Source organism: Lactuca sativa, chromosome 8 (assembly GCF_002870075.4).
Source record: "Lactuca sativa cultivar Salinas chromosome 8, Lsat_Salinas_v11, whole genome shotgun sequence".
NCBI classification, from domain to species: domain Eukaryota; kingdom Viridiplantae; phylum Streptophyta; class Magnoliopsida; order Asterales; family Asteraceae; genus Lactuca; species Lactuca sativa.
In genome coordinates, this window is record NC_056630.2 from 203881408 (window position 1) to 203903382 (window position 21975).

Consider the following 21975-nt stretch of genomic DNA (forward strand, 5'->3'; position numbering starts at 1 on the left):
GGTAATTATCTCACAGCAAAAATGGCAAGAAAATCGCGAAATATAGTTGTCAAACTCGCTGACTCGTCGAGTCAGCACTGGACTCGTCGAGTACCCAGTGGACTCGGCGAGTTCAGTCATGGACTCGGCGAGTCCAGCCCCAAAAAGTCAATAATTTCGATTTTTCATTCAAATAAGCATCAAGTTCACTAACAAACAACCCTAGGCTCTGATACCACTGATGGGTTTCGAGCAATTCATCAATCCTATGGTGTACATGCAAACCCTAATAGCTTTTGGATCCAGTTTGTCTAATGAACATGCAATTGAATACCCAAAGCTGTAAATCCTAGATCTAGCATATAATTAATCATATCAACATAAAATAGGGTTTAGATCTGACCTTTGATTGTTATATAGCAATAACAATCAATCCTTAGCTTCAGAAAGCTTAGTGCCTCAATTGTTGCACCTATAATGGAGTCCCAAACACCACTAAGCAACGAGATGAAGAAGAGAAGAGAGGGGAAGCACCAAAAACGGCTGGAAACCCTAATCCAAGTATTAGGGACATTTTTGGTGCATAAGGGCTCCTTATATGCTTAGGCTATTAGGGTTATCAAGCTAGGAAACCCTAATTTGACTGCTTAAGCCCTAAGCAGCCCATGAACTCCTTGTTTAGAATCCTTGGACGATTTCTAATGGGGTTCCCCATAGAATTCGTCCACTCCACTTCTATGGAGTCCATAAGCCCATCTATGTAATTATCTTATAATTACACAATAAGTCCCTTAAGTTTAATTAATCTCTTTTAGCCACAAAATTAATTCTTGACTAATATTAATTAAACATTATGATTTCTCCTTTAATATATTATTCTTATAATATATTAATAAATCATAATCAAACCTTTCTCTCCTTAATTCATCCTACATATTGCTATGGTGAAGGCAACCCAAAAGGACCATGCTCATAATCGGGTTAAGTACATACCAAAATCGTTATGGACTTAGACACTAATCCAACACCTACATCATCTAAACCATCATCAACACTGACACCCACTACCACATCATCAACACCTATATCTATTACCACAACCTCAAAACCTGCATCTACACTACCATCCCCCATAACTACAGTAACTACCACACCCTCCTTATGTAAAGGAATTACCATAGCCTCAACATATGCATCTATCCCAACACCTACCCCATAATATACCCCATCAACAACACCTATTCCAGAATCTACCCCATCACTAACACAACCAACCATTAATGGATCTGTAGTGGAAAGTGTAGAAGGTAAAAACAATTTCTCTGGAGATTGTGGACCAGATGGACGTTTAAATGTTCATGTTTGGAAAAAAAAACGTGAGTTACCAATCAAATCTTAATTACAACTTTTTCTATGTCTAACCTTTTGGTTTACAAGTGCATATCAATTCAAACTTAACACATCACATGATTAATTACTTGCAGGCTAATGCCACCAGGCCCTTGTGCACACTATATTAGTCGGTCATTTTTTCAAAGAGTAGATCCAGAAGGGTACACTTGGGGGAAAGTAAGCAAAGAAATGCGCGAATTATATTGGGAGGAATTTCAGGTAATTAACTATATGTCATAAATTGTTGTTTGGTAAACATTTACACTTAAACTTATGTTTATATTGTTAATGTGTAGAAAAAATGTTGTTGGGATGAAATAATAGACTCGCTGGTGAGGCAAGCTTGGGTAAGGAAAGCGGCACAAAGTTATGGTCAATATCTCTTCAACATACGAAGCCCAAAAAGAACGCTTTAAACCTGATCATATTCCACAGGAAGTCTGGAACTCTTGGCAATTAAAATGGAATACAGAAGAATACAAGCTAAAATCTAAGCAGAACAAGAAAAATTGGCGTAACGGTGTGGCTGATGGAGTAGCAAAACCTACACATAATGCTGGATCCACAAATCATTTGAAGATAGCTTCTGATTTGGTAACTTTTTTAATGGTACATTGTATCAATGTTTATATATGTTTATCTGTATATTTGACAATTTATAAGGTATTTATGCAGAAGAGGAAATTAGGACATGATCCACCCCATAGTGAATTGTTCATGTATACCCACACGAAGAATCACGATGGAGTCACTTTCACAAATGAAAAAGATAGACAAATTCATGTAATATTCATTTCAATGTTAAACTTTCATATTGTAGCTACTCCATAATATCATTCATAAATTTGATATCTTTTAACTTATAATATTTTTATTTTGTAGGCGGCCTATACAGAAAAACAGGAAAAGTTGGAAGCTGAAGGTGTTGAATTTGAGGAGGACAAGCTATTTTATGTTGTTGTTGGTGGTCATGATAAAAAAGAGGACTTTATGGATTAGGCTCTTTTGCAAAGGCAGTTCCCAATAGGAACGGTAAAATGGATGTCTCTTACATTCCAAAAAAATGATGAAATAGAAGAAATGAGGGAGCTTGTTGCTAAACAAAAACAGCAAAACGAAGAGCTTAAAGAAATGATGAACGCCCAACAAGAGGAAAACATAGCAAGGGTCGGGCATCTTGAAAAACAACTTCAAACGACATTGGATCTTATTAATGTCTTTACAAAACAACAACAGTAGTAGGTTGATATATGTTTATTGCACATTATGCATTTTAGAGTAGCAACTTTCTTTTTTCAATGTAATAAATAATTATTGTATTATTTTATGATATAATGGTTTTGATTTTTTGATTTTTTGTTTTCATATATTACTACAAAATAATTTGGATATAATTTATAAATCACTTATCCATCAGTCCATATGGAATCTGGTATATAATATACACCACTAAAATTGATACGGATTCATGACCACAGAATTCGCTAGGAAGTCATCAAACAAAATTTGCTAGGGATTAATTACCACGCAATTTGCTAGGAAATCATCAAACGGAATTTGCTAGGGATTCAGCACGACGAAATTTGCTAAGGAATCACCACCACGGAATTTACTAGGGAATGACCACCATGGAATTTACTAGGGAATGACCACCACAAAATTTGCTAGGGAATCACCACCACAGAATTTGCTAGGGATTCATCACCACATAATTTGCTAGGGAGTCACCACCACAAAATTTGCTAGGGAATCACCACCATGGAATTTGCTACAGAATCACCACCACGGAATTTGTGATGGAATAACTACCACGGATTGTGCGATGGAATCCTACTACGGAATACACGACAAAATACCACCTACCACGGATTTCATTACGTTGTCACATTTGTGACGAAATTATCTTTTCCGTTGCAAACCCTTGCTATAACGTTTTTAGGGACAGAAATAGGTCGTTGCAAATTCCGCCGCTATTCGTCTTTTGCAGCGGAATTTCAGCTTTTCGCAACGGATTCCTTCCGTAGCAAAAATGTGTTTTTCTTGTAGTGTGTTAGACAATGCGGAAATGTTGGCAAATTTGCATTTGAGGAGATAGAGGTTAGTTTAATAGTACATTATAGAAAAACATGGAGCTATGGAGAAGAGATACGAAGGAAAAAACCTTGGATAAACAATGAAAATGGATGTGGATACCATCCCTAATGGAGCCACTTACTTTTCCAAGTTATATGTCTGTTTAAAGGGTGTGAAGGATAGACAGATTGAAGGTTATAGGAGGGTAATTAGTGTTGGATTAGTGTTTAAGTCCATAACTATAATTGGTATGTACTTGACCCAATTTGGCATGGTCCATTTGGGTTGCATGGCATTAGAAAACTTTGGATAGACTTTGTGAGAAAAGGATACTTATGATTTGTTAATATATTATAATTTCTAATATATTAATATGAAATCATATTATTAAATTAGTATTGATCAAGAATTAATTTGGAATTAATTTTGTGATCAAAAAGAGACTAATTAAATATATGGGGATTGATTGTATAAATCATTCATTCTTATATATGTGGGCTTATGATCCGTAGTTCTTCATGTAGGGCTAAACCCATGGAGTAACCCATGGATACTCTATGGAGATTTTAACCCATGGAGCATGAAGAATATGGAAAGACATGAGTTACACGGTGTAACCCTAATTGCCACAATATATAAGGACCCCATGGCTCAAGAAATCGTGGCTAAGTGTTTTCATATGAGGGGGCTAACCGATTTGAGCATAAGGACTTTTTCTCTAAAGTTATTCCAAGTTGTTGTTGATGTTGTGTGAATCATTTGAGATGTCACACTTGAGGGACTCAGCTTTTAAGCTCCATGGAATCAAGCGACAACACAAAAGGTATGTTACTCTAACTAGTATCTTATTTGGTATATGAGAGTGCATGCTAGTTATAGGTTTAATGCCTTGGAAACCATTTGCATATATAATTAGTGAAAACATAGATCCAAGGTATTTAGAGTTGTATGTGCACCATAGGATGTTGTATTATACTTAAACCCTTCAGTGGTATCAGAGCCAAGGCTTGTTTTCAAGTTATTATTGCTGAAATAGCTTAAAAATCGAAAATTTTGGCTTTCTGGGCACTGGACTCGCCGAGTCCATGAAGAAATTCATCATACTCGTCGAGTAGGTTCATACACTCGACGAGTAGAAGCCCCTGACAGCATATTTTCGACTTTTAAGGCTGGAATTGGATTAGAATCATTACCCTAAAGCTGTTTTTGAACCTATAAACCTGTTTATGATGTGGTAATTTTCATTCTAATCCAATTCGAAAGATAATTGTCAATAGACTCATGTTTTGTATTAGTTTAATGATTAGGTTAGTTACATGAAAATTGTTTGATATGAAATATCTTGTTCTTATGAGTTTGCAAAGATTAATAGAAAATTTATGTGATAATGTGTTTTCAATCCAAATTGATCTAAAAGTTATTCATAAAATGTGTTTTTGTAACTTGTCCTCAAGTTATATGAAATGTCGCATTTATGATTCTTAAAACTCATAAGATTTCCATAAGTTATGAAAATGAAGAGTCTTATTTTTAAATATTTTTAAGTCTTCCATAACTTGTCCTCAAGTTATGGAACTTGAAGAGTTTTTCATTAAAACTACTTTAAACATATAAGTTATGGAATTGAAAAGTTTTTTGAATTGTTCAAAACTTTCCCTCAAGTTTTGGAATTTGTAAAGTTTCCCCATGAATACTTTAATTCCAAGTTAAATCCTAAGAATTTTAAAAGTTAAAATTCAACCCTTATACTACTATAATACTAATAGTTAATAGTTATATATATGTATAAGAACAAAGTCAGTCTTACCGATAGTAGGCCTCATTCACGAAGTCGATCTATAAGGGGGGGTATAAGGTTACTGCCTATAAAATGGCAGTTTAATGGGTGTCCACTCTCACCCACCACTTCCTTGACTGGTAGAGGGTCGTTAGCCGAACGGGTAGGACAAGGACTATAATTATCCCTTCATTATAAGTATAATGATAAATATAAAGTAACTAAACCTTTCATAAATTCCCAATATTAGTTACTTTAAGAAAATGTGAATTTGGTGATAACCCATGAAATTACACTTTGCACTTTGCTTAAATCGTTAGTGGAGCGTGTGTGGTTAACCGCACACTAACCTAGATTTAACAAGGTAGGTAAAGGGTAACTTAATGTTTATCATAGGATCGGTGGAGTGCGTGTGGTTAACCGGCTCATCTATTAAGTGATAAATATTTAGGGTACCAAGTATATTTGCATGGTTATTCACACCTTGTTTTGTGATCCTCGGCATCCCATTCATAAAACTTGAGAGGGCATAATCTGTTGGATTAGTGTCTAAGTCCATAACTATAATTGGTATGTACTTGACCCGACTCGGCAATGATCCATTTGAGTTGCATGGCATCGGAACATTCGGATAGACCGTTTGTGAGAAAAAGACATTTGTGACATATTAATATATTATAAGTTCTAATATATTAATATTAAATCATGTTATTTAATTAGTATTGATCAAGAATTAATTTGGACTTAATTTAGTGATCAAAAGAGACTAATTAAATATATGGGGATTGATTGTGTAAATCATTAATTCTTATATATGTGGGCTTATGATCCAAGATTCCTTATGTTGGGTTTAACCCATGTGGTGACCCATGGATACTCCATGGAGGTTAAAATCCATGGAGCATAAGGAATGGGTAGTGTCATGAGTTACATGGTGTAACCCTAATAGCCACACTATATAAAGACCCCTTTAGCTCAAGAAATTGGCACTAGTGATACATATATGAGGGCTAGCCGATTTGAGCATAAAGTGTCTTCTTCTCATGGTTATTCCAAGTGTTGATGATGTTGTGTGAGCCATTTGAGGTGTCACACAAGGGGCACTAGGCTCTTGAGCTTCATGGGGTCAAGTCACATCAAGAGGTATGTATTCTAACTTGTTATAGTACCCAAGTATTAAAAGATTGTATGCTAGATAGGGTAATACCTTGGAATATTCATATTTGCATGTATATTAGAGAAAACATAGATCCAAGGTATTTAGGGTTGCATGTACACTCAGAAGTGTTAGAATGCTCAAAACCTAACACAATCGAGATTGAAACATGCCATTGAAAAGTTGAATGAATCTCAAAAGATCTAGGAGTTTCAAATCCAATTAAAACCTAATAAATTATTTCGTTTTTCATGGTGGAAATTGGTGAATCGTCATTCGCCTACCTTCAAATATTCTATAGCTTGGATTACGACATCCCTCTTCGAAGTTATAACATATTGTGTTAGGTCCTAGCCTTAATATTTCATAGTGGGTGTTATATTAAGGACTTTAAATCAACTATCTTGAATATCTCCCAAAAAGATGTCTGGTTCAGACAATTATGATCTTCCCAAAAACTCTTGGAACAAGCTTTCCTAATGAAGATGATGTCCCAGAAATCATTATTCAATCTCTCCACCTCCTCCAACTATTCTGCCTAACCCACAAGTTCTTGAATAGTTCAAGGTCACTCAAGCCCTATTGGCAAGCAAGGTCTATGTGTGCTCACATCTTGGAGATGAAGTCACATATTGACAAGCCGGGAGAGTTGGGTGGCAAAGTCTTGAGAAAGTTGGTTGTTCAATCACCTTCTAAGTCTCATAGTGAGTGTCCTTTGGGGCTACTGTGTAAAAGACTATGACATGACCCTTAATGATCTTATCTATTTGCTTTGTTCTGCTGACTCAGCAATGATTTGGAGCACTTGTAGAGAAAATTTGATTAAGAAGATCAACTTCCCAGACGTCCATGGACATTGACAATGGTAACATTGAATATCCAGAAAAGATTTCTCTTCCCATTGGAAAGGGATTGACCATAGTCAACTCGGTTGATCAAATGGTAAAGAGAAAGGCAAGTCTGAGATAGTCTAGTGTACCATTCCCAAAGAGTCCATATGTGTATATTGCTAAAGGAAGGACCATTGGTTGCAAAGCTGCCCTACTTGAAAGATCTGAGAGAAGGTCTAGTCAAAAGTTTGACTCTGCTTTAGGTAAGTCCACTATCTGACTCTCTTAAGTTCCTATTTGAAGATTCTTAATACATTTTGATGTATGGCAGGATCAAGCAAAGGGAAGGGAACTTAACGAAAGAGTATGTTGAATATGATCGCGAAGATGGATTTCAATCGCATGGTTCGAAGATCGGATTCTTGAGCTACTACTTAGAGAGTTATGATAGATTGCTAGGAAATATGTAATAGTATAGTTTCCAATTAAAGTTGCATTGTAAGGAAAGTTTTTTCCGCATTTGATAAATAAATAAATTTTTGTTTTATTTTATATGTCCTTGCAATGGCACTTATGGAAAATTGAGGTTTGTATATTTCTCGCAATAATGGAAATATGAATTTGATTCTTTCATTTGTGGTAGTGTCTAAATTTACCAAATAAGGAAAGATTCTCATCACCCAAGTTTTCAGGTGGATAGAAACTTGGAATCATACAAGTTGTATAGTATGATGAATGAGAATTTTCACCTTTGGAAAATTAAGACTAATTCCTTGTTCACATTTTTATGTGAGTCAAGTGAAGGACAAAGGGATCGAGTACACATACTTGTGCACTGGTCAAGTCCATCACAAAAGATCGATAAGACTATTCTTCATGATTTACTAAATTTTAGTAAATATGGTTATACTTACAAGTTTAAGTATAATTCTGAAACATTGGAAAAGTTTCGATGTATGGCAGAACGAATGAGAAGAATCAAATTAGGCAGAAAGATAAAAGTTTCTCAAATCTGAAAAGATGGGAGAGTACTTTAGTATAATGTTTTGTGATCATCTCAATGATTAAGAAACCATATCGCAATTGCTTATCTAAGGACATCTTAGTGCATTCCTATGGCTAAGAAGAGGAATCAATAATTGCTGAAATGGTTAAATCAAGAAGGTGAGTCATACTTCGTTCCAAAAAAATTCTTAGAGTCATACTCCAAGATTGTAACTTAAGTGACATATCTTAAAGAATGGTTTATAACACTTGTCAAATGTAAGAGTAAAAGTGTCCTACTCTTGTACATTTGAAATTGGTAAGTTGTGATGTTTTGGATAAAACAAAGACCAACTAAGGCCAATTGTGTGAAGTGCTTGTCTTGATAAAGAATCTGCACTATCTCTTGAATGTTTGGTAAGAGAGTCTTATATGTGAAGAGGAAAGTGGGAGTCTTAAAAGATCTTGAAAAGGATTCAAGATCTAATCAAGAATAAGAACCTGTAGTTTATCACTAGCACACGACATGAGGTTTATAATCTATCGTGTTGACATATTTTTTTGTGCCCATTCCAGTGAAAGTTGGCTTTGCATTTGAATTCTGGGAGTTCTCAATTGGTTACATAACTTGGAAGCAATGGCAGGCCCTTGTGCTGCCAGGTGGCAAGAAGTTAAGACTGCACAAGTTTAATCCATATGAGTTTGGATTTTTCATTAACCATGTCTTGTGATTATGATTTTGACAAATTCACATGGATAGGAACACGTACACCATAAAATCTAAGTGTCATAAGGTTTCTCTCTGATTCATGAAAATGATGGTGAGGAAACGCTTTCACTAAGTATATTTTAGGTAGATAGCAATTGTGATATTTGCCTTCTCAAAGTCGTTAGTGGAACGTGTGTGGTTAACCGGCACACTAACATGGACTTGTGAGGAATGGAAAATGTCTAAACAATTGAGACTATGATTACGACATCCCTTTTCATAGTTCTAAAAAATTGTTTAGACACACATATGTGCTATCTAAGGAAAAGTGTATGATTTTGATTAAGTTTTTTTTATCAAAGCATCTCTTATGAGAAGTCTGAACTTTGGTAAGAAAGTCAATAAAGTATTGATTTCTAGAAGTCCAACTGATTTCTGGACACATGTCAAAGCTAGTGGGACCATAAGTGTTATGCTAAAATCATCATGTTAGTGGGAGCATGATAATTATAATAAGTGTTGCAAGTTAGCAATGTTAATTATAGAAAACAAAAGTTTCAATTGGGAAAAGTTGTTTTTCTATAATTAAGGGAGAGGAAATTATACTTCATTTCAATTCTCAAAGCTTAGATTGAGGTTTTAATCATCTTTAGTCAAGGATATATATATATATATATATATATATATATATATATATATATATATATGAATTTTATGTTGGAATTGCTCAACATAAGGAAATTCTATATATGGGTCCATTATTTGCGTTTTAAAATTCCATTATGATTACGGCATCCCTTTTCATAATCTGAATTATGAGAACTTGGCAAGTAGAAATAGAAATATTATAGAAAAAAGACTGGTCTAGTATCATGTCTTTATGTGAGACATCATGAATCGTGTCCCATATGCTTCGGATATAGGATCGATTGTATGTGCTATAATATTCACCCTTTCTAAATTTTCCAAATGCTTAGGGCATTAAGAGGGGAAAAGTCTAGAATTAGATATGACTAAAAAGATTAAGCAATTGTCGAGGACAATCTAAGGTTTACCAAAGATTGGTTGCTCATGGACAATTGGAAGTATGGTGTAAATTTTTGGAGAGGACCATATTGACATATTCTGAAAAGAGGCGACTCTGATTTAGAAGTGATAGTCAAAATGAGAATATGTAAATATTCACATAGGTGGAAGTTATTCATTAAATCTGTGTAAGATTAGGAAACTTAATGCAAGAAGGATGTTCAAAGCAATGTACTTTGAATATGAGACTTCGTTTCCTTGGAATTGATCTCCTTTTGAATACTTTGTAATGTCTGTTGACAAGTCTTTGTGACTTTGTGCATAATCATTACAAGAGGATCAATGCATATAAGTTTAGAATCTAACAGATTTAGGTAAATGACAGGAATTTGGAATTCTTGCATTTGCGGTAAGGATTTGGGATTGTGAAATGAGAGTCATTGGAATTATGTTCAATCGATCTATTTCACAAAGTAAAGATCATAGACAAACTTAGTGTGCATACTTGGTGTATGGCATAACTAATGTTTGTAAAAACTTAGTGTGCATACTTGGTGTATGGCATGACTAGTGTTTAGAAAACATAATGTACATGCTCGGAGCATGGAACAAGTATTGTTTTAATTCAAGTATAAAGTTGATAGTTTGAAACAGTATGCAGTGAATAATGTGTAATCAATATGGTGATAAATAAAAGGTGTTACTATTTATATTCATAAGTTATGAGACCATATTGGATTTGATTATTCTTGTGTTTCACTTTGCATGTTTTGACTTCCAAAACAACTAGGTCATTCTTCCCAAATGAATAAGTTATTCAAACCATCCGCAGTCAGTCATATGTTGGAAGTAGATATGAATCAAGATTGTCATGAAGTTGGATTGTAGATGTCCAAGGTATGGGACATAGCAAGAGTTGCTACAACATTCATGAGTGCTCATAAGAGTATCAGATTAAACCCACGCTCATTTGACTCACTTCATGGATTTTATCACGAGTGATCATGAGACGATAATATATTATATTTTTCAAACCTAGAGATATGACTTGTTGCCTATGAGTTGGTTATACATTGATTATACGAAAACACATTGGTAACTCGATGTTATAAAACGTGCCTTTGTGTATGATTCAACAAGTAGTAAAACAAGCATATGAGTCGAAGTTTATCCATTCCTTTTACCCTTGAAGGGATAAAAGCGATATCTGTGGGCCCCTCGATGATTTAGTGATGACACCCCGAAGTACATGGCCAAGCTTGGACTGATTTGATTTGTTCAATTAGTCGGTCATCATAAATCGAAAATCGGAAAACAACAAATGGACAGAGAGAATGATTATAATACATGTCTCAGTCCATATGATATCTAGAATGGCGATTCCCGAGTGGTGACACGTGTCACAATTTGGGTGGGGTGTTAGATGTGGGTCGCACATCTTGTTTGTGCGCGTGAAAGATTCTATTTTATTTAAATATTAATATCTTCTTCATATGAGCTCCTTTTTCGACGTACTCTATATCCACGCGTATCTATCGACGGGATCTACAACTTTCATTTAGACCCTGACAACTAATTTTGAATTAATTTTAAAAGTTATATCTTTAATAGACTTAGACTGTTAAATTCCATTAAAAATCCATAACTCTTTCGTCCGGATTCCGTTCTTTATTGTCTTTATATTGACGGACTCTTATTAATGAGATCTTCAATTCTCAATTAGACTGTCTTTCCTAAAAATTGACCGATTTTAATTTCGGTTTATGTACTAACATTGTTACGCTGAAATATTAGAAAAATCATAACTTCGTCTTATGAAGTCCGATTTGAGCGTACTCTATATGCACGCTCTAGGTTTTACGACTACTACGACTTTTGTTTAGATTACTTAGGCAAAAAAGTAATTCATCAAAATTTCACTTTTTACGATACGTAGAGTCGCGTCGGTTTAATCACAAAACTTCGAAGTAGCATAACTTCTTCATATGAAGTTGGATTTTAGTGTTCTTTATATGTATGAAATCCTTGTCACATATATAATAACTTTGGTTAAAATTATCTATCCTAAATATTCTTCTATCAAAAAGTCTTTTTTAATGCTTATAATATCTTAATTGACTATCATGAATATGTGGGTGTTACAGTTTTGACCAGATGGATTACGGAGTTAAGGTCTATAGTTTGAGTTATGGATCATGGATCAAAGGAGAGGTTTCAGAATGATTTATTGAAATCATTTTGGTGCAATCTTGTATGGAACCAGAGGTGAAGCTATGTAGACACCAGATGGGTCCTAAGACCCACCTAAGTTTTAAATTTTATATAGTATTTATGTTATAAAAAATTTAAGACCGGCCTTGAAAAAAAATTATGACTTGTCATATATTTTTGGACAAACTAAGGAGCAAATAAATAAATAAAATTTTTTAAGGAGCTATACAGGAAGTGGTTGTAAAGAAAATGAATAATATTATAAAAAATGATTCTATATCGGAGATAAAAAGAAAGAGATGTAGTTGTTTGATGTTATAAACATGAATGGTGAAAGGTTATAAGGAGACTTGAAAAACAACACTACTCCTACCTTGTTGGTTACAGGAAGTGGTTGTTGCAAGTGAGCTCTTTAAATTGGAAATAGATCCACATGTGCAAAGTAATTACGTTTTTGCAAAAATTCAATTTTAGGGATGAAGTAGGTCTTTCACTTGTTTTTATGGCGTTCAACTGGTCAGTTGAACAAAAATTTTTGCAAACCATCCGGTTTTTTATTGTTTCGACCCGACATGACCCCAACACATTTATAGTTTACTCTTTGTTTTTTTTTCGACTTCACTTAATTAGGAACCATATGTGTTTTTATTATGGATTCACCACTAATGGAACATCCAGTGTTGATGACCATAGGTGAGTTTCCTTCCTTATTAAGTGTATTTAAGATGTAGAGACTTTGTGTGTTATATGTGGATGAACCTTATTAAATATGATTAGGTGTTGGATCGAAAGCCCTGATCCTATGGTTGAAATGTGGTTGAGGAATCTCTATTATGTCTCATTCTTAAAAAAATATAATTAATTCATAGAAGTTAGTATGAACCTAAATTAGTTCCCAAAGTTCAGAAATTGAGTCTCATATATTTCGTTAGTTTTTACCTTAGTCTAGAAATGGCTTTATCTATGGTGAAAAGTACAATTTTCATTGACCGGTTTGAAATGGGCTGTTGTGATATGTTGTTTTCAAAAATTCATAGTAAATAGTAGAAAAATCGTATGAACACATGTAATATATCCCTGGAATGGTAAAATGTTGAATTTGCATGATATGGAATAATAGTACATAATCGACGGGTTTTAAGGGGGGCTAAAGTAGTCTTGAGCAAACTGTTTTTTGGGACAAATTCTAGAAAATGGACTAAATAACTAACTAATTATAAGAAGGGTCAAGGACTAGCTAATAATACCTTATAATGATATTATAAGAGTATAAGAGACATGCACTGGTCCTTGTTGGATTCTCAGAGTTTCTACATTGAGTCTACTTTGCAATTTGAGGTGATTTTCTCACTACATGGTGTTGATGTTTGATGATATATGGTCCATTAGCATGGCCTAGACTGCTCTAGAGTGCCAGCCTGGTCTGGCGCGTTCCAGTCAACCCTGCTTGGCGTTTCCTTGCCAGCCTTGTCTGGCGCTCCTTTGCCAGCCGTGCTGGGGACTCTCCTGCCGGCCCGACCTGTCACACCCCAAAACCAAGAACGGCGGAAACGTTCTGGGGCGGAGGACGTCATGTATAATATCAACAACAATGTAAAGTAGTAAACAAGCAACAACATCATCCATTTCATTAATAATATAATTATTATACAAATATGTTCTGTCAAATTTTGATAAACACTAAAGCATAAATCAAAATGAAAGATAAGTCTTGAACAAGCTCCATCTTCCTTTCTCCTTGCATCGGTACCTGTCTATGATGACCTGAGGATACAAGTAATTTTGAAAGCGAGTATCAGCTTTAAAGCTGGTGAGATCATAAGTATTAATGTGTCTTAATTTGTAGAACTTATAATTTTTAAGACTTGACATTGTTTTGAAAGAAAGCTCGTATAAGTATGAAAATGTTTGTAGAATAACTGTAAATGTTTGAAAAACCCTAGAAATCTCTATGATTCCTATTAGTAACAAAAGGAGTCTTCTATCAAGACTTAACTGTTCTCAATGTAATCTTCTATCAAGACTTAACTGTTCTCAATGTAATCTTCTATCAAGACCTAACTGTTCTGAATGTAGTCTTCTACCAAGACCTAACTGTGTTACTATTATTATCATTATAAGAAATTGTATCCTTTGGTACTAGGATACTTAAATATAATTCACCTCATTGGTTATGTGAATGAGTCACAAAATAAAGGTAATAATACAACTAACCTGAATATTACCCTTTGGTACTAAAGTAACTAACATTGTTAACTTTAAGACATCCGTAGACGTACTCTTACCTCTGTTGCTAACAGCTGGGTATAGGAATAGTTAATCCCTTAAAGTATACCTGTAATGGTACCAACCGTTGACATCCGTGGATGTGCTTTTACCTCTGTAGCTAACAGAGATTCTAGGAATGGTCAATCCCGCAACGTATCCTTTGGTACTAGGATATTAAATCCATTCTATCTGGTCGATTATGTGATTGTATCACAAGGTAAAGGTAAGAATGAGGATTTCATAACAATATCTATACATATAAAATGTAATGATAACTCGTCATATATTATCTATGTAAACGTAATCATGTAAAAGTAATCATGATAAAGTAATCATGTATATGTACTTATGTAAATGTACTCAAGTAAATGTGCTAGCTGTAACATTTGTTCTCTCTCTGTCTAGCAAGTATTGACTCATGAATGAACTGACTCATTGTATGGTATCGCGTTCTAGTAATGGTTCTAGTATCTTCCTAAACTACCCATATGGTAATTTACTAGTAATCTATCTGGTAAGTATGGACATGGATGTATACCCTTTCTACCCAAGGGCATATGTTGAACTGGAAGGACCTTTTATGACTATATATGTACACATGATATATAACTAATATTTAAACGACTTTCAGACGAACACCCAATATCCCACCAGACCACATCTCAAGGCGCGAAAAGGAAATAGGGTGGATAGCCTTCCTAAGTCTTTTAAACATTTCTTATATAACTATATGTATAGAGGCATGCAATTTATAATATAAAAGCATAAATAAATTTTGTAAGACATTTAAAACATAAATATTATTTTAAGAAAAAGATCGACTTGATGTCAATCTATAAAACAATTTGAAGGCATAAGTTTGATAAAACAGTTTAAGTATAAGGAAACATTTGTTTGAAACACAGTTGTAAATAAGTTTGAAAGGTAATGTACGGAGTAAGATGTACAGTGTAATAAGGAGTTTAAAACATATAAAATGTTTATAAAAATCATTTGAAGGAAACCGTTGGGTAAAACGGCTAATGAGTAGCCAAATCTTTTGAATGCTGTATATTAATCACATGTGATTGGTATAATAACTAGCGTAATTCTACTTATTAATCGCATGTGATTGATATCATAACTAGCATGATTCTACTTGTATCCCTCCCCATAAAACATTTAAAAGTAGTTTAAAACATTAGTTAAGGGGTATGAACTCACCTGCAGTAAGTGACTGGAATTGAACGGACTGTTATCGTACGGAAGGATCGGACAAGTGCTTGGTGTCAAGTGGAGACTTAGACACACACAATGATCCTAATTACATATGAAAACATATGTATATAAATAATTAGTGATTATAACACTAATTATACAAGTAATAATATTTAAGCGCGAGGATAACACTTTTGGTCAAGTGCTAGGAGGCTAATGGGTTGCAACAAAGGAGTGCAATTCCCCTAATGGAAGTTTAAGGTCTAATGACCATATTCATTGGAGTTTACGGCCCAGGGGAGTAAGCTCCTAGCCGTAAACTCCCAACCAAGGCTTGAAATGGTGTTTAGAATTACTACAACTCTAGTGGGAATTGATTCAAGGCTTATACAAGTGTTTGGGCACCATATTGACTCCTTTGGGGAGTTTACGGCCCAAAGACCCTTTTCCCTTGGAGTTTACGGCCGTAAACTCCCTTGGGAGGGTGATTATGGTGCTTTCAAGTCTCTATAATAACTAGGAACAATTCTAGGCTTTTGTACTTGGCTTTGGAAGAGTTTATGGCACCATTTGGTACCATTTCTTGGAGTTTACGGCCATAGAACCTTTTGGGCCGTAAACTCCCTCACTTTTGGAGTTCTAAGTGTTTTAGCTAGTCCATAATACATTTAGGTACATGCCTAAATTGTTTCTTGGCTCAAGGAAGGGTTTAGGGTGTCCTTTGACCCCTTAATAGGAGTTTACGGCCCAAGAAATACTCTTGGCTGTAAACTCTTCCACACTTGTGTCTCCATGAGTTTTCTAGGTTCTAATCACTTAGGAGTACATGCCAAAAATAAAGTCTAAGCCTTAGGGAAAGTTTTAAGGCATTTTGGCACCTAAAACATGGAGTTTACGGCCTAAGGAGCTTCTTGGCCGTAAACTCCCTTCTAGCCATGATTTCTAATGGGTTTGTTGGTATAAAGCATGAGTTTAAGGCTTCTAGGTTTTTGTTTAAGGCTAAAGGGGACATTAGGCACTCATTTGTGCCTTCACTTGGAGTTTACGGCCCAAGAGATGTTCCTTGGCCGTAAACTCCTAAAACTAAATGTTCTTGATTGACTTCTAGCCCCTAATGTTCATACATAAAGTCCCTAACTAGATACCTAAGACGGAAATGAGACTAGGTAGCTTTTAGGCTTTGTTTTGGAGTTTACACCCCAAGAACGTTCTTGGGCCGTAAGCTCCCGGATCTTGTATTTTGGACATGTAAATAATGTTATTAAGCATATAACAAGTATTAAAACACATCTAGGAAAGTAGACTCACAATCTGGGATGAAAACCCGAAGATCCGTGAGAGAGAAATTGGTTTTTCTCTAAATGGAATTCAACTAATGAACCAATTTGGTTCAGAATTCTATTTATAGTCCTGAGATTTTTGGCAGAAATATTTCTATTCTCGGAATGGATTCTAATGACTTAGAGTAATGGAATTACAGTGTTGCACAAAATCCTAGTGCATCCACTCTCCTAATATCTCCTTAAGTGTAAAACCCTGAAAACTGCCAAACTTATACCATAAGTCTGAATTTTCACTGTAACTGCTCTACTTCTATTGGATTGAAATGGTTTGATTAGAATGGAAATTTCGGGTTGTCACACGACCCGACGCTCCCTCACCTAGCGCTCCCATGCCAGCCTTTCTCGGTGCGCGCCCGCCAGGCCCGCCCGACGCATCCGGGTGACCTTGCCCAGCTCTTTGCTAGTTGGTCCTGAATTGGGCTGGCCTAAGGCCTGGCCTAATTCCCCTTGACCTAGTTATCCCTTATAAATAGAATAGTGCCTCCTCCATGAAGGAGGACCTTTCCCTTAGACCTTTCCCTTGGACCTTTCCCTTAGACCTTTCCCTTGGACCTTTCCAGAGACCTTTCCCTAAGACTTCTCCCCCATGGCCCAGCTGCCACACTATACTCCGGCCGGGTGGCTCAGCCGCCATCCGCCGCCGTCAACTACCATACACCACCAGCACCAAGATGGTTCTCTCCAGCTATGGAGGACCATCTTAGATCTATCAGCTGATCTAACTTGATCGTCGAAGTCCGCTCCCAGGGCACAGACCCTGGGGCGACTCTAACGCATCTCTCTGTTGTGACCTCGCAGATCCGTCTCTGGCGCAGAAGCACATCCTCAGAGCAGGTGGTCGGAGCCGATGTCGCATCATTTGGCGCCTTCCGTGGGACTCGAACCCACGACCACGTGTGTCCTTGTAGGATGTATGTGGGTAGTACTAGGCTCTTTTAGCGTCTAGTATGTGCATATTATTGGCTCGACGTAGTAAGGAATATATGTTTGATGTTGGCTCGACACACTGAGTAATATATATATGAGGGCGTGATGTATTGAGCATAGAGGGATCGACATTAGCTGAAGTGCCACGATAGTGTATGCTTGTTTAGGTTGTGTTCTTAGACTTGCATGTTTGGTGTTGTATTGGTTGTATCCTTTCTGTGGGGGTAAAACATGTATGATGGATATATTGTATATGTGTTGGAATTCACTAAGCTTTGTGATTACCTTTTCCCTTAAAACCACCCTTAATAGATTATTCAAGTACTAAGGATGGCAAGACATGGTGTTACAAACTGACATGGTTTGGATGTGACGAAGATTCCATTTTACAATTTATTTATTTTTTTACATTCATATTTTTACTGGGTTTTGAGTTTTGAATTGTGAAATTTGTTAGATGCTTTTAAATTGTGGAATTTGTTTTAAGACCACAAGCTATTGGAATTAATAGTGTTTTAAACTAGTAAATGATGTTTTTATAAGTTTAGAATTTATTGTAATTTTTGAGATATTACACTGATCAATAAAAACTCTCTCTAGTTATTATGTGGACGTAGCTCAATTTTTCTAGAAGTATCTACTCTTTATCGGGACCTACTAGTAGTCCAAAAAAGACTAGTTCACATGAAGACGATCTTGGGATGGGAAAGGGCCGACAAGTTGCGGAAATCGAGGACCAAACCTAGACCGTGGTTCTAGACCTTATAAGGACTTAACAGTCTAGGATCGATTTAATACCATTACGGTCCTTAGGCAAAAAAATCAAGGACCAATTAGGACTGGCTTAAATGTGCACATCTAGTTAGACCCAACCATATTGCAATCACGAGGTGATTTTGAGCCCTTCTCAAACCTAATCAAAACTCACATGTTTCGAATTGGAATATTTAATCGAAGACCTAAACATTCTAGTTGTACACCATTTTTTTTTTCTAGAGTATCTAACAAGTGTATAGGAATATAATTGGTAGCCTAAAACAAAAAGGCTTATAAAGTGTTTGAACTTTTCATTCTATATCCATATGAGATGTGTTATTACAGTATACATCCATCCAATCTCAAAACCATATTTTCATGTTTTTATAAATACATAATACATGCTTTATATTTCGGATATTAGAATGTAAATTATTACACAACAATTCAATGCTAGAACGATTTTGAGTTGTGAAGTGTTTGCAAATATCTTACCCAAATGCCCAACCATTTTCTCGAACACTGTCTTGTTTTGTGAAATGATCAACACATGACCCTTGTTTGATGTTAAACATTTCACGTATCTCTTCAACTTCCTTCCCTTTAATCATAATGGCTATTCTTCCACTAACAAGATCCAATAAACTTTTGATCTTTAACTCATTCGATGCCTACGATGAAAAACTTATCATTTTTGTCCAATTTACAGAATCCAAGAACAAATAAATATGGAATTATCGTTTTTCTGTAAGTAGATTAGGGGAAGATGTAGAAAGTAGAGTCAAACATACCAGAACAAGTTTGAAGAGCGTTTCGTAATGAACATCCACGAACTGTGTATCAAACACTTTCATTTCCTCCACGGCGGTGAGATTATTTCCGGCGCCGTCGTAATACACGTGTTTGTGACAGTAGTCCAAGACCTTGGCCATGATCTCACCGGTTATATTAGGGAAAGACAATTCGATCTTACTGGAGAACCCTCCGTCGATGATCATTTGCTTAATCGCCTCCGATTGTAGCGCCACCTGTAATTTCACATCGAATTTCTCTCCATCGGAGCTCTTTAATATCACTGACGTCGCGGCAACGTTACCTTCTGGACCGGTGGCGATAGGGCGGGAGGAAACCGTCGTAAACACAGAAATTGAGATCAAAATCAAGAGCATGGCTTCCAGATAATGGAAAATACGAGACATGTTTTGATGGGGAAGTGTCGAGAAACGATGAAGGAAAAAACGATGGATAGCGTAAGAACTTATGTGTTCGATTTTGACTTCTGCTCATCCAGACTTTGACTAAAGAGTCATACAAGTGTTCAAAGTCAAAGAAAAGAAAATGGTGATATTTTGATTGTTTTATTGTTCATTAAAATGGTGATATTTTGATTGTTTTATTGTTCATTAAATTCGTAGTTTGAAACTTTCTACTTCTTCAATGCCAATATATAGTTTGAAACTTTCTCTTCTCGAACACCTTACTTTTTAGGTTATATTACTATTAGTTTGATAGAATAAAATTATAAAGAAATGAAATGTATAGAGAGTTAAATCATTGATCAAAATATGTGGATTTATACTTTGTAGGTTATTCACTTAAATTATAGTTTTAAAATTTATATATTACATGAATGTTAACTTTCAATGCAAAAAAACAACTAGCTAGTGACCGAGTGGGTAAAACACATACGTCTTCATATGAGAACTCGTGTTGACTCTCGATCAATTATTGTGGTTTCAATTACAAGTTGGGCATATAGGCGAGCTACTTGGGAGTTGGGGTGCTATCCTTCAAATCCTCCTTAATAATAAACGAAGGTTCTTTTTTTTTTAACATGTCAATCTCTCATGAATTTTGATACTTGTCATTTTGTAATATTTTTGAATTAAATATTATCCACTTGTCAATTTTTGGTTTGTTTCAGTTTTTAAAATTAAAATCGTATACTTATATATGTAAAATATTAAGTATCATATATACGATATTAACTTTTTTTATTTTAAAATTATATATTAAAAAATATTTTATGTTTACATTTTATTGCTTAATCTTTTTTTAAATCAACCCCTGTAATACACGAGTCTCACACCTACTTTCGTCCAATACATAAATTTTTCCTTGAATTTTGTTTTTATATTATGATACTATCTCGAAAAAAATTTAGGTTACTCCTAAAAAATTAGGTTGTTCCTAAATTATAAACTCAAACACAAAATAGCCCATAATTTTTAAATTAGTGAAATATTTTTAGGTAGTCCAAAAATTTTAAGTCTAATATCCAAACACTTTAATAAAACAAAGAAGAGATTACTAGAAGCTCATTTTATTGTTGCTCAAGATCCGAAAAGGAAACATAGGAAACATAAGATGTTATTGTCCCTACTCCTCTATCCATTGTATTTGATGTCTTCTTCTGCCTTGCCAATTAGCTTCAGGGAAAACTTCAATAAAGTTCTTACATATTGGTCTCATCATCGATTTTGTCCTTATATCTTTTTTTATTCAATCAAGTCCTAAAAACCGGTAATCATATTCATTTTAACCCTTTTACCAAGTCAATAGATCATCTAACTTTCAAAAATTAAAATTTTGGCACATATTTCAAAATTTATTACAAATTTGGTCTAAAATTTACACTTTTGACCCATATTTTAAATTATATTACAAATTTGGTCCCAAATTTAGCCTTTCAGCCCAAATTTTAGAATTTTGTTATAAATTCATCATAACTTTAGTTTCTTTTTATTAAAACTATTTTCTCAAAATTTTGTTTCGAATATGTTTTTCTTTGTAAAATCATTTTTATACAAAAAAACATATTTTTACATAAAATTTTATATTTTCTCTATAAAAACTTTTTTAAAAAGTTTTTTTTATATGAAATATCTATTTATAAAAATACGTATTTATTAAGTACATAAATATAGAAAAATCCGGTTAACAACTATTTTATTATTAATACATTTGTATACAAACACATATATATAAAACAATGTAAACAAACACCTATTTTCATAGTAAACATATATATATATATATATATATATATATATATATATATATATATATATATATATATATATATGCACATAAATAGGTGTGTAGCTATATCTTTTTTATAAAATCACGTTTGTATACATTTTTTTTATAAAAACGTGTTTGAATAATTTTGTATATAATACGTGTTTGAATACAAATGCATTTATTATAAAATAGGTCTTTATTATATATATATATATATATATATATATATATATATATATATATATATATATATATATATGTTTTTAACAAAAGAAATGTATACAAACACTTATTTGGCTGCATATAAATATGTTTTTACAAAA

The 21975-nt window shown here is 34.5% G+C and overlaps 2 protein-coding genes across 2 annotated transcripts; one reads left to right on the top strand and one right to left on the bottom strand.

Annotated features, from left to right (window-relative positions):
• Positions 1–1560: 1560 nt before the first annotated feature.
• Positions 1561–2610, top strand: LOC111919289 (uncharacterized). Its single transcript, XM_023914897.1, has 6 exons — positions 1561–1590; positions 1668–1718; positions 1807–1965; positions 2047–2154; positions 2254–2338; positions 2447–2610. Exons 1-6 carry the CDS (start codon positions 1561–1563, stop codon positions 2608–2610), a joined length of 597 nt encoding a protein of 198 aa, XP_023770665.1.
• Positions 2611–13736: 11126 nt separating this feature from the next.
• On the bottom strand, positions 13737–19935 carry LOC111919306 (SKP1-like protein 1A). Its single transcript, XM_023914908.3, has 3 exons — positions 19420–19935; positions 19124–19299; positions 13737–13901 (listed from the first exon to the last, which is right to left on the bottom strand). Exons 1-3 carry the CDS (start codon positions 19825–19827, stop codon positions 13892–13894), a joined length of 594 nt encoding a protein of 197 aa, XP_023770676.1. The 5' UTR covers positions 19828–19935; the 3' UTR covers positions 13737–13891.
• Positions 19936–21975: the final 2040 nt, after the last annotated feature.